At 57.8% G+C, this 12,916-nt stretch overlaps 1 protein-coding gene across 1 annotated transcript; it reads left to right on the forward strand.

Annotated features, from left to right (window-relative positions):
* Positions 1-121: 121 nt before the first annotated feature.
* On the forward strand, positions 122-12,496 carry PDE2A (phosphodiesterase 2A). Its single transcript, XM_010728257.4, has 9 exons — positions 122-272; positions 389-476; positions 2,684-2,731; positions 2,848-2,922; positions 3,023-3,122; positions 5,468-5,580; positions 5,791-5,829; positions 5,942-6,048; positions 9,564-12,496. Exons 1-9 carry the CDS (start codon positions 160-162, stop codon positions 9,781-9,783), a joined length of 903 nt encoding a protein of 300 aa, XP_010726559.2. The 5' UTR covers positions 122-159; the 3' UTR covers positions 9,784-12,496.
* Positions 12,497-12,916: the final 420 nt, after the last annotated feature.

Raw genomic sequence — 12,916 nt, forward strand, 5'->3', positions numbered from 1 at the left:
CCCAACCTCAACTCCAACCTCAACTCCAATCCCAACCTCAACTCCAACCCCAACCTCAACTCCAACTCCAGCCTCAACTCCAGTCCTACCCCACCCCCAACCCCGATCCCAACCCCGATCCCAACCCTCTGACCCCACTCTTGCCCCAGGTTCTGCCTGATGGTGAAGAAGGGCTACCGGGACCCCCCGTACCACAACTGGATGCATGCCTTCTCCGTCTCCCACTTCTGCTACCTGCTCTACAAGAACCTGGAGCTCTCCAACTACCTGGAGTATGGCCCGATCCCATTCCCAACCCCATACCTGACCCCATACCCACCCTATGCCCCCCCCGAGGTGCTCTGTGCCTCAGTTTCCCCCCTTCTTCCCACTTTCCCCCCCCCCCCAGGGACATTGAGATCTTCGCGCTCTTCATCTCATGCATGTGCCATGACCTGGACCACCGCGGCACCAACAACTCCTTCCAGGTGGCCTCGGTGAGTGCCGTGGGGGGGGAGTGTGGTTGTGGGGTCATGGGGGGTGGGGACATCGATGGGGTAGGGTTGGGGTCAGGTCGGGGTTAGGGTTGGAGTCAGGGTTAGGGTTACAGTTGGGGTTAGGGACACAGGGTTATGATTAGGGGTCAGGGTTGGGGTTAGGTTTACATTTAGATTTGGGGTCAGGGTTCGGGTTAGGGTTAGTGTTGGGTTGGGGTTGGGATTAGGTTTAGGGGTTAGGGTTGGAGTTGGGAGTCAGAGTTAGGGTCACAGGGTTATGATTAGGGTCAGGATTGGGGTCGGGGTTGGGGTTAGGTTTACAGTTAGGTTTGGAGTCAGGTTCGGGGCCACAGTTAGGGTTAAGGTTGGGATTAGGTTTAGGATTAGGGTTGGGGTTGGGTTCATAGTTAGGGTCACAGGGTTAAGGTTAGAGTTAGGGTTTTGGGGTCAGGGTTGAGGTTAGGGTCACAGTTTTAGGGTCATAGGGTTTGGATCAGGTCACAGTGAGGTTTAAAGTTGAGGTTGTGGTCAGGGCTGGGTTTAGGATCATGTTTAGAGTTAGGGTTAGGGTTGGGATTAGGGTCACTCAGGGTTAGGTTTGGGGTCAGGCTTGGAGTTAGGGTCACAGTTAGGCTTAGGGTTGAAGTTAGGGTTGGGATTGGGATAGGGTTGATTTTGGGGTCAGGATTGGGGTTAGGATCGTAGTTAGGGTTAGGGTTAAGGTTGGCTTCAGGTATTGTGTTAGCATTGATTTTGGGGTCTAGTATTAGGGTTAGGGTCAGGGTCAGGGTCAGTCACAGTCAGGACTAGGGTTAGGGCTGGGTTTAAAGTCAGGGTTCGGGTTAGGATCAGGGTTAGCATTAGGATCAAGTTTAGGGTCACAGTTTAGGGTTGAGGACAGCAGTGGGGTTAGGGTTGGGATTAGGGTCAAGAGTAGCATTAGGGTCAGGGTCATGGTTGGGGTCATGGTTAGGATTTGGGTCGGGGTCATGGTTGGCGTCATGGTTAGGATTTGGGTCGGGGTCATGGTTGGGGTCATAGGATTTGGGTTGGGGTCATGGTTGGGGTCATGGTTAGGATTTGGATCGGGGTCATGGTTGGGGTCATGGTTGGGGTCATGGTTAGGATTTGGGTCGGGGTCATGGTTGGGGTCATGGTTAGGATTTGGGTCGGGGTCATGGTTGGGGTCATAGGATTTGGGTCGGGGTCATGGTTGGGGTCATGGTTAGGATCTGGGTCGGGGTCATGGTTGGGGTCATGGTTAGGATTTGGGTCGGGGTCATGGTTGGGGTCATGGTTAGGATTTGGGTCGGGGTCATGGTTGGGGTCATAGGATTTGGGTCGGGGTCATGGTTGGGGTCATGGTTAGGATCTGGGTCGGGGTCATGGTTGGGGTCATGGTTAGGATTTGGATCAGGGTCATGGTTGGGGTCATGGTTAGGATTTGGGTCGGGGTCATGGTTGGGGTCATAGGATTTGGGTCAGGGTCATGGTTGGGGTCATGGTTAGGATTTGGATCAGGGTCATGGTTGGGGTCATGGTTAGGATTTGGATCAGGGTCATGGTTGGGGTCATAGGATTTGGGTCAGGGTCATGGTTGGGGTCTTGGTTAGGATTTGGGTCGGGGTCATGGTTGGGGTCATGGTTAGGATCTGGGTCGGGGTCATGGTTGGGGTCATGGTTAGGATTTGGGTCGGGGTCATGGTTGGGGTCATGGTTAGGATTTGGATCGGGGTCATGGTTGGGGTCATGGTTGGGGTCATGGTTAGGATTTGGATCGGGGTCATGGTTGGGGTCATGGTTAGGATTTGGGTCGGGGTCATGGTTGGGGTCATGGTTAGGATCTGGGTCGGGGTCATGGTTGGGGTCATGGTTAGGATTTGGGTCGGGGTCATGGTTGGGGTCATGGTTAGGATTTGGATCGGGGTCATGGTTGGGGTCATGGTTGGGGTCATGGTTAGGATTTGGATCGGGGTCATGGTTGGGGTCATGGTTAGGATTTGGATCAGGGTCATGGTTGGGGTCATGGTTAGGATTTGGGTCGGGGTCATGGTTGGGGTCTTGGTTAGGATTTGGGTCGGGGTCATGGTTGGGGTCATGGTTAGGATTTGGGTCGGGATTGAGTTTAGGGTCAGGGCAGGGTCTGCACTGGGGTTAGAGCTGAGTTCAGGCTCAGGCTTGGGGTGACCCCACACTTTGCCTTACAGAAATCAGTCCTGGCCGCGCTCTACAGCTCCGAGGGCTCTGTGATGGAGGTGAGGCACTCCTCACACCCCCCCTGCTCTGGGGACACCACGGTGGCTCTCAGCAGAGGGCACTTTTGGGGTTGTCCCCATCCCACTGTTGGCCATTGTCCCCTTTTCCCCCGCAGCGGCACCACTTTGCCCAGGCCATCGCCATCCTCAACAGCCAGGGCTGCAACATCTTCGACCACTTCTCCCGCAAGGTGAGACCCCCATCTGACCCTCATCACCCCGTGCCCCCCCCCCAAAAAAAGCATCCCACATCCCACCTCGCACCCCATATCCCGTCCCGTGTCCCTGCAGGACTACCAGCGCATGCTGGACCTCATGCGGGACATCATCCTGGCCACCGACCTGGCCCACCACCTACGCATCTTCAAGGACCTCCAGAAGATGGCAGAAGGTGATGCTGGGCTGGTGGCACCCCTCGTGTCGTGTCCCCTTGTCCCCATGAGGATTTGTCACCTCCTCTTGTCCACATTCCGTTGTATCGTGCCCTCGTTGGGTTGTGTCGTGTCACCTTGTCCTCGTTGGGTTGCATTGCATCCCCGTGGGGTTGTGTCGTGTCCCCTTGTCCCCATTGGGTTGTGTCATGTCCCCACTGGGTTGTGTCGTGTCCTCTTGTCCCCACTGGGTTGTGCCATGTCCCCTTGTCCCCACTGGGTTGTGTCGTGTCCCCTTGTCCCCATTGGGTTGTGCCATGTCCCATTGTCCCCATTGGGTTGTGTCATGTCCCCTTTTCCCTTGGGTTGTGTGACGTCCCCACTGGGATGTGCCACGTCCCCGTGTCCCCATTGGGTTGTGCCATGTCCCATTGTCCCCATTGAGTTGTGTGGCATCCCCATGGAGTTGCGCCATGTCCCCTTGTCCTCACTGGGTTGTGTCGTGTCCCCTTGTCCCCATTGGGTTGTGCCATGTCCCATTGTCCCCATTGGGTTGTATCATGTCCCCACTGGGTTGTGCCATGTCCCATTGTCCTCACTGGGTTTTGTCACGTCCCCATTGGGTTGTGCCATGTTCCCTTGTCCCCATTGGGTTGTGTTGTGTCCCCATGGAGTTGTGCCATGTCCCCTTGTCCCCACTGGGCTGTTTCACATCCCCTTGTCCCCATTGGGTTGTGTCATGTCCCCATTGGGTTGTGCCACGTCCCCTTGTCCCCTTTGGGATGTGTTGCATCCCTATTGGGTTGTGTCGTGTCCCCTTGTCCCCATTGACTTGTGTGGCATCCCCATGGCGTTTTGTCATGTCTCTTGTCCCCATTGGGTTGTGTGACGTCCCCACTGGGTTGTGCCATGTCCCCATGTCCCCACTGGGATGTGTCACATTCCCATTGGGTTGTGCCGTGTCCCCATTGGGTTGTGTCGTGTCCCCTTGTCCCCATTGGGTTGTGCTGTGTCCCCATTGGGTTGTGTCGTGTCCCCTTGTCCCCATTGGGTTGTGTTGTGTTTCCTTGTCCCCATTGGGTTGTGCCATGTCCCCGTGTCCCCATTGGGTTGTGTTGTGTCCCCTTGTCCCCATTGGGTTGTGCCGTGTCCCGATTGGGTTGTGTCGTGTCCCATTGTCCCCATTGGGTTGTGTCGTGTCCCCTTGTCCCCATTGGGCTGTGTGACATCCCCATGGATTTGTGCCATGTCCCCTTGTCCCCATTGGGCTGTGTCGTGTCCCCTTGTCCCCATTGGGCTGTGTCACATCCCCATGGAGTTGTGCCATGTCCCCTTGTCCCCATTGGGTTGTGCCGTGTCCCCATTGGGTTGTGTCGTGTCCCCTTGTCCCCATTGGGTTGTGCTGTGTCCCCATTGGGTTGTGTCGTGTCCCCTTGTCCCCATTGGGTTGTGTTGTGTTTCCTTGTCCCCATTGGGTTGTGCCATGTCCCCGTGTCCCCATTGGGTTGTGTTGTGTCCCCTTGTCCCCATTGGGTTGTGCCGTGTCCCGATTGGGTTGTGTCGTGTCCCATTGTCCCCATTGGGTTGTGTCGTGTCCCCTTGTCCCCATTGGGCTGTGTGACATCCCCATGGATTTGTGCCATGTCCCCTTGTCCCCATTGGGCTGTGTCGTGTCCCCTTGTCCCCATTGGGCTGTGTCACATCCCCATGGAGTTGTGCCATGTCCCCTTGTCCCCATTGGGTTGTGTCGTGTCCCCATTGGGTTGTGCCATGTCTCCTTGTCCCCATTGGGCTGTGTCACATCCCCTTGTCCCCATTGGGTTGTGCCACTTCCCCTTGTCCCCATTGGGTTGTGCCATGTCCCCATTGGGTTGCGCCATGTCTCCTTGTCCCCATTGGGTTGTGCCATGTCCCCTTGTCCCCATTGGGTTGTGTCGTGTCCCCTTGTCCTCATTGGGCTGTGTGACATCTCCATGGAGTTGTGCCATGTCCCTGTGTCCCCATTGGGTTGTGTCGTGTCCCGATTGGGTTGTGTTGTGTCCCCATTGGGTTGTGTGACATCCCCTTGTCCCCATTGGGCTGTGTCACATCCCCATGGAGTTGTGCCATGTCCCCTTGTCCCCATTGGGTTGTTCCACGTCCCCTTGTCCCCACTGGGTTGTGTCGTGTCCCCATTGGGTTGTGTGACATCCCCTTGTCCCCATTGGGCTTTGGGACTCTGAGCTGCATCCCTTGGGGTCGGTGTTGGGGATGCTCAGGGGACGCCCCACACCAAGACTGGGAGGTGGCACAGGGATTGTGACCCATGGGGACAGTGGGGCTGTGGGGTCCCTCCTGAGCCCCCCGCCCTACATCCTCCCCCCAGTTGGCTACGACCCCAAGAACAAGCAGCACCACAGCCTGCTGCTCTGCCTGCTGATGACGTCCTGCGACCTCTCCGACCAAACCAAAGGATGGAAAACCACCAGGAAAATCGCAGTGAGTGCCACGGGGGGCTGCTCCCACCCCGACCCCCACCCACGGTGACCTCGTGCACCCAGCGGGGAACCCACGCGGCAGCCCCATAGGACGCTCCTGCGCCCATCCTGCCGAGCCACGTGCCCCATGGCGATGGATCCATAGGGTGGGCAGGTGGGAGGGGGCACCGCGGGGGTGTGGGACCCCCCGTGTGACAGCCGTCCCCCGCAGGAGCTGATCTACAAGGAGTTCTTCTCCCAAGGAGACCTGGTAGGTGCTGTGGGGATGGAGCTCCCCAATCATTTGCACGTGCTGGGGGGGCACAGGTGAAGCGATCCGGCACTGAACCGCCGCCCCAAATATTTTGCTGGTGGTCCTGCAGGAGAAAGCCATGGGCAACCGCCCGCTGGAGATGATGGACAGGGAGAAAGCCTACATCCCTGAGCTGCAGATCAGCTTCATGGAGCACATCGCCATGCCCATCTACAAGTGAGTGCCCCCCGGGGTACCTCAACCTGGGGTGGGATGGGGACACGATCCCACGATCCCACTGCCCCCAGGGCATCCCATAGCTCTGGGTTGGGATGGGACACGTTCCTATTGTCCCCATTGCATCCCATGGCTCTGGGTTGGGATGGGACACGATCCCACTGCCCCCAGGGCATCCCATGGCTCTGGGTTGGGATGGGACACGTTCCTATTGTCCCCATTGCGTCCCATGGCTCTGGGGTGGGATGGGACACGTTCCTATTGTCCCCATTGCATCCCATGGCTCTGGGTTGGGATGGGACACGATCCCACTGCCCCCAGGGCATCCCATGGCTCTGGGTGGGATGGGACACGATCCCACTGCCCCCAGTGCATCCCAAGGCTCTGGGGTGGGATGGGGACACGTTCCTATTATCCCCATTGCATCCCATGGCTCTGGGTTGGGATGGGACACGTTCCTATTGTCCCCATTGCGTCCCATGGCTCTGGAGTGGGATGGGACACGTTCCTATTGTCCCCATTGCATCTCATGGCTCTGGGTTGGGATGGGACACGTTCCTATGGTCCCCATTGCATCCCATGGCTCTGGGGTGGGATGGGACACGTTCCTATTGTCCCCATTGCATCCCATGGCTCTGGGTTGGGATGGGACACGTTCCTATTGTCCCCATTGCATCCCATGGCTCTGGGGTGGGATGGGACACGTTCCTATTGCCCCCATTGCATCCCATGGCTCTGGGTTGGGATGGGACACGTTCCTATTGTCCCCATTGCATCCCATGGCTCTGGGGTGGGATGGGGACACGTTCCTATTGTCCCCATTGCGTCCCATGGCTCTGGGGTGGGATGGGACACGTTCCTATTGCCCCCATTGCGTCCCATGGCTCTGGGTTGGGATGGGACACGATCCCACTGCCCCCATTGCATCCCATGGCTCTGGGTTGGGATGGGGACACATTCCCATTGCCCCCATTGCATCCCATGGCTCTGGGTTGGGATGGGGACACGATCCCACTGCCCCCATTGCATCCCATGGCTCTGGGTTGGGATGGGGACACGATCCCACTGCCGCCAGGGCATCCCATGGCTCTGGGGTGGGATGGGGACACGATCCCATTGCCCCCATTGCATCCCAAGGCTCTGGGTTGGGATGGGGACACGATCCCATTGCCCCCAGTGCATCCCAAGGCTCTGGGTTGAGATGGGACACATTCCTATTGTCCCCATTGCATCCCATGGCTCTGGGGTGGGATGGGACACGTTCCCATTGTCCCCATTGCATCCCATGGCTCTGGGGTGGGATGGGGACACGTTCCTATTGTCCCCATTGCGTCCCATGGCTCTGGGTTGGGATGGGACACGTTCCTATTGTCCCCATTGTGTCCCATGGCTCTGGGGTGGGATGGGGACACGTTCCTATTGTCCCCATTGCGTCCCATGGCTCTGGGTTGGGATGGGACACGTTCCCATTGCCCCCATTGCATCCCATGGCTCTGGGTTGGGATGGGACATGTTCCCATTGCCCCCATTGCGTCCCATGGCTCTGGGGTGGGATGGGGACACGTTCCTATTGTCCCCATTGCATCCCATGGCTCTGGGTTGGGATGGGACACGTTCCTATGGTCCCCATTGCGTCCCATGGCTCTGGGTTGGGATGGGACACGTTCCTATTGTCCCCATTGCGTCCCATGGCTCTGGGGTGGGATGGGGACACGATCCCACTGCCCCCATTGCGTCCCATGGCTCTGGGTTGGGATGGGACACGTTCCCATTTTCCCCATTGCATCCTATGGCTCTGGGGTGGGATGGGACACGTTCCTATTTCCCCCATTGCGTCCCATGGCTCTGAGGTGGGATGGGGACACGTTCCTATTGCCCCCATTGCGTCCCATAGCTCTGGGTTGGGATGGGACACGTTCCTATTGCCCCCATTGCGTCCCATAGCTCTGGGTTGGGATGGGACACGTTCCCATTGCCCCCATTGCATCCCATGGCTCTGGGGTGGGATGGGGACACGTTCCCATTGCCCCCATTGCATCCCATGGCTCTGGGGTGGGATGGGACACGTTCCCATTGTCCCCATTGCGTCCCATGGCTCTGGGGTGGGATGGGACACGATCCCACTGCCCCCATTGCATCCCATGGCTCTGGGTTGGGATGGGGACACGATCCCACTGCCCCCAGGGCATCCCATGGCTCTGGGTTGGGATGGGACACATTCCTATTGTCCCCATTGCATCCCATGGCTCTGGGTTGGGATGGGGGCAGGTTCCTATTGCCCCCATTGCATCCCATACTGTTGTAATAGGGACACGTTCCCATTGTCCCCATTGCATCCCATGGCTCTGGGTTGGGATGGGGACATGTTCCTATTGTCCCCATTGCATCCCATGGCTCTGGGTTGGGATGGGACACGTTCCCATTGTCCCCATTGCATCCCATGGCTCTGGGTTGGGATGGGACACGTTCCCATTGCCCCCATTGCATCCCATGGCTCTGGGGTGGGATGGGGACACGTTCCTATTGCCCCCATTGCATCCCATGGCTCTGGGGTGGGGACATGATCCCATTGCCTCCAGTGCATCCCATGGCTCCGGTTGGGATGGGAATTCATTCCCATTGTCCCCATTGCATCCCATGGTTCTTGTTGGGATGGGGGCACGATCCCATTGCCCCTGTTGATCCCATAGTGTTGTAATAGGGGCACATTCCCATTGTCCCCATTGTATCCCATGGCTCTGGAGTGGGGACACATTGTCCTTATTGCATCCCATAGCTTTGGGATGGGGACATGATCCCATTTTCCCCATTGCATCCCCTGGTTTTGGGATGGGGACACGTTCCCATTGCCCCCATTGCATCCCACGGTACTGGGATGGGATTTCATTCCTATTGTCCCCATTGCATCCCACGGTGTTGGGATGGGAATTCATTCCCATTGCTCCCATTGCATCCCCTGGTTTTGGGATGGGGACACGTTCCCATTGTCCCCATTGCATCCCACGGTGTTGGGATGGGAATTCATTCCCATTGTCCCCATTGCATCCCCTGGTTTTGGGATGGGAATTCATTCCCATTGTCCCCATTGCATCCCATGGTCTTGGGATGGGATTTCATTCCTATTGTCCCCATTGCATCCCATGGTCTTGGGATGGGAATTCATTCCCATTGCCCCCTCTGCATCCCATAGTGTTGTAACAGGGACACGTTCCCATTGTCCCCATTGCATCCCATGGCTCTGGGTTGGGATGGGACACGTTCCTATTGCCCCCATTGCATCCCATGGCTCTGGGTTGGGATGGGACACGTTCCCATTGCCCCCATTGCATCCCATGGCTCTGGGTTGGGATGGGACACGTTCCCATTGTCCCCATTGCATCCCATGGCTTTGGGGTGGGACGGGGTCCCATTCCCATCTCCCCCGCTTCACCCCAGAGCTCTGCGTTGGGTTGCAGCCCTCCCAGTGCTTTTCCACCGTCGGAGTTTTGGGATCCACGGTGCCATTTCCCCCCCAGGTTGCTGCAGGATCTCTTCCCCAAAGCCTCAGAGCTCTACGAACGCGTCGCCAGCAACCGGGAGCAGTGGACCAAAGTGTCCCACAAATTCACCATCCGGGGGCTGCCCAGCAACAACTCCCTGGACTTTTTGGATGAGGACTACGACCCACAAGCCCCAGACCCACAGATGAACGGGTGCCTGGATGCTGAGGGGCACCCGGAGTCTGGGGCAGAGTGAGGATGGCATTTAGGGGGGGGACCGGGGTTGGGGACAGGATGAGGAGACGATGGGGTGCAATCCATGCCCTGGTGCCGCCCGTGGGACGCGGTCCCCTCCCTCTGTGTCGCCGGATCCCCAGCCCGGTGGCACTTGGGGACAGCAGCGTCCCCATAGGGGATGGTTTTCCTGGGTCCCCCTGTGCTGCTGTCCCCTGGAATGGGGCCACTGGGACGCGCTGTGGGGCAGGCGATGGGGAGAGCCCTGAGATTGTGGGGTGGTGGGATGGGTTGGGGACAACCCAGGGCTTCTGGAGGGTGGGGGACCTCCAGAACCCTTTTGGGGTGGCAGGTCTGTCCCAATCCTGCAGAGCCCTGAGAGGGACGGGGGGACCTGGGGCTGGGGGCTCCTGGTTCAGGATCGATGGGTCCAGGTGAGCTGGATGTGGGTGGTGGCAGTGATTCCTGGTCACCGTGCGTGGACCCCGTTGGTGTGCCATTGTCCCATCAGCTGCCATGCATGGACACTGCCATCCCATTGGGGTCCCCCCAGTCCTGCAGACCCCAATGTATGGACACTGCCATCCCATTGGGGTCCCCCCAGTCCTACAGACCCCCATGCATGGACGCTGCCATCCCATTGGGGTCCCCAGAATCCTACAGACCCCAATGCATGGACACTGCCATCCCATTGGGGTCCCCAGAATCCTACAGACCCCAATGTATGGACACTGCCATCCCATTGGGGTCCCCCCAGTCCTACAGACCCCCATGCATGGACACTGCCATCCCATTGGGGTCCCCCCAGTCCTACAGACCCCCATGTATGGACACTACCATCCCATTGGAGTCCCCCCAGTCCTGCAGACCCCAATGTATGGACACTGCCATCCCATTGGGGTCCCCAGAATCCTACAGACCCCAATGTATGGACACTACCATCCCATTGGGGTCCCCCCAGTCCTGCAGACCCCAATGCATGGACACTGCCATCCCATTGGGGTCCCCAGAATCCTACAGACCCCAATGCATGGACGTTGCCATCCCATTGGGGTCCCCCCAATCCTACAGACCCCAATGTATGGACACTGCCATCCCATTGGGGTCCCCAGAATCCTACAGACCCCAATGCATGGACGTTGCCATCCCATTGGGGTCCCCCCAGTCCTACAGACCCCCATGTATGGACGCTGCCATCCCATTGGGGTCCCCCCAGTCCTACAGACCCCAATGTATGGACACTGCCATCCCATTGGGGTCCCCCCAGTCCTGCAGACCCCAATGTATGGACACTGCCATCCCATTGGGGTCCCCCCAGTCCTACAGACCCCAATGTATGGACACTGCCATCCCATTGGGGTCCCCCCAGTCCTACAGACCCCCACGTATGGACACTACCATCCCACTGGGGTTCTGCTCCTACAGACCCCCATGCATGGACACTACCATCCCATTGGGGTCCCCCCAATCCTCCAGACCCCCACGTATGGACACTGCCATCCCATTGGGATCCCTCTGCTCCTCCAGACCCCCACGTATGGACACTGCCATCCCATTGTGACCCCTTCGGCCCTATTGATTGCTGTGTATGGACACTGCCATCCCATTGTGGTTCCTTTGGTCCTACAGACACTGCCATCCCATTGTGGTCTCTTTGGTCCTATCCAACGCTCTGTGTGGATGCTGCCATCTTCCTATGGTCCCTCTGACCCCAAAGACCACCATGCATGGCCCCTGCTAACATCCCCTTGACCCTACCACCCCGCAGGCCACCATGCATGGCCCCTTCCACCCTCCTACAGTTCCTCTGATCCCAAAGACCACTGTGCACTTCTTATGGTGACCTCCCCATGTCCTCTGGCCCTACAGACCACCATGCATGGCCACTCTCAGCATCCCATCGACCCTTCTGTCCTACAAACCACCAGGCATTGATTTTGGTGACCCCACATCCTTCTGGCCCTACAGACCACCATGCATGACCCCTTCCATGGTCCTCTGATCCCACAGACCACCATGCATGAACTTTGGTGAGCTCTCCAAGTCCTTCTGGCCCTACAGACCACCATGCATGACCCCTTCCACCCTGCCATGATCCCTCTGACCCCAAAGACCATGGATTGATTATGGTGGGCTCTCCATGTCTTTCTGGCCCTACAGACCACCATGCATGGCCCCTTCCATGGTCCTCTGATCCCAAAGACCACCATGCATGGCCACTATCAGCATCCCGTTGACCCTTCTGTCCTACAGACCACCATGCATGAACTTTGGTGAGCTCTCCAAGTCCTTCTGGCCCTACTGACCACCACGCATGACCCCTTCCATCCTGCCATGATCCCTCTGACCCCAAAGACCATGGATTGATTATGGTGGGCTCTCCATGTCTTTCTGGCCCTACAGACCACCACGCATGGCCCCTTCCATGATCCTCTGATCCCACAGACCACCATGCATGAACTTTGGTGAGCTCTCCATATCCTTCTGGCCCTACAGACCACCATGCATGACCCCTTCCACCCTTCCATGGTCCTCTGATCCCAAAGACCACCATGCGTTGACTTTGATGACCTCGCCATGTCCTCTGGCCCTACAGACCACCATGCATGGCCACTATCAGCATCCCGTTGACCCTTCTGTCCTACAGACCACCATGCATGAACTTTGGTGAGCTCTCCAAGTCCTTCTGGCCCTACAGACCACCATGCATGACCCCTTCCACCCTTCCATGGTCCTCTGATCCCAAAGACCACCATGCATTGACTTTGATGACCTTCCCATGTCCTCTGGCCCTACAGACCACCATGCATGGCCACTATCAGCATCCCATCGACCCATCTCTCCTACAAACCACCAGGCATTGATTTTGGTGACCCCACATCCTTCTGGCCCTACAGACCACCACGCATGACCCCTTCCATGGTCCTCTGATCCCACAGACCACCATGCATGAACTTTGGTGAGCTCTCCAAGTCCTTCTGGCCCTACAGACCACCACGCATGACCCCTTCCATGGTCCTCTGATCCCAAAGACCACCATGCATTGACTTTGATGACCTCCCCATGTCCTTCTGGCCCTACAGACCACCACGCATGACCCCTTCCATCCTGCCATGACCCCTCTGATCCCAAAGCCAACCATAAATGGACTTTGG

Source organism: Meleagris gallopavo, chromosome 1 (genome assembly GCF_905368555.1).
Source record: "Meleagris gallopavo chromosome 1, MGAL_WU_HG_1.1, whole genome shotgun sequence".
Classification (NCBI taxonomy): domain Eukaryota; kingdom Metazoa; phylum Chordata; class Aves; order Galliformes; family Phasianidae; genus Meleagris; species Meleagris gallopavo.

Coding starts and splice junctions, on each gene's coding strand:
- PDE2A (XM_010728257.4), top strand. CDS start 160: ATGGTGAAGAAGGGCTACCGGGACCCCCCGTACCACAACTGGATGCAT. Junction 273..388: donor GAGCTCTCCAACTACCTGGA/GTATGGCCCGAT, acceptor CCCCCCCCCCAG/GGACATTGAGATCTTCGCGC. Junction 6,049..9,563: donor ATCGCCATGCCCATCTACAA/GTGAGTGCCCCC, acceptor TTTCCCCCCCAG/GTTGCTGCAGGATCTCTTCC.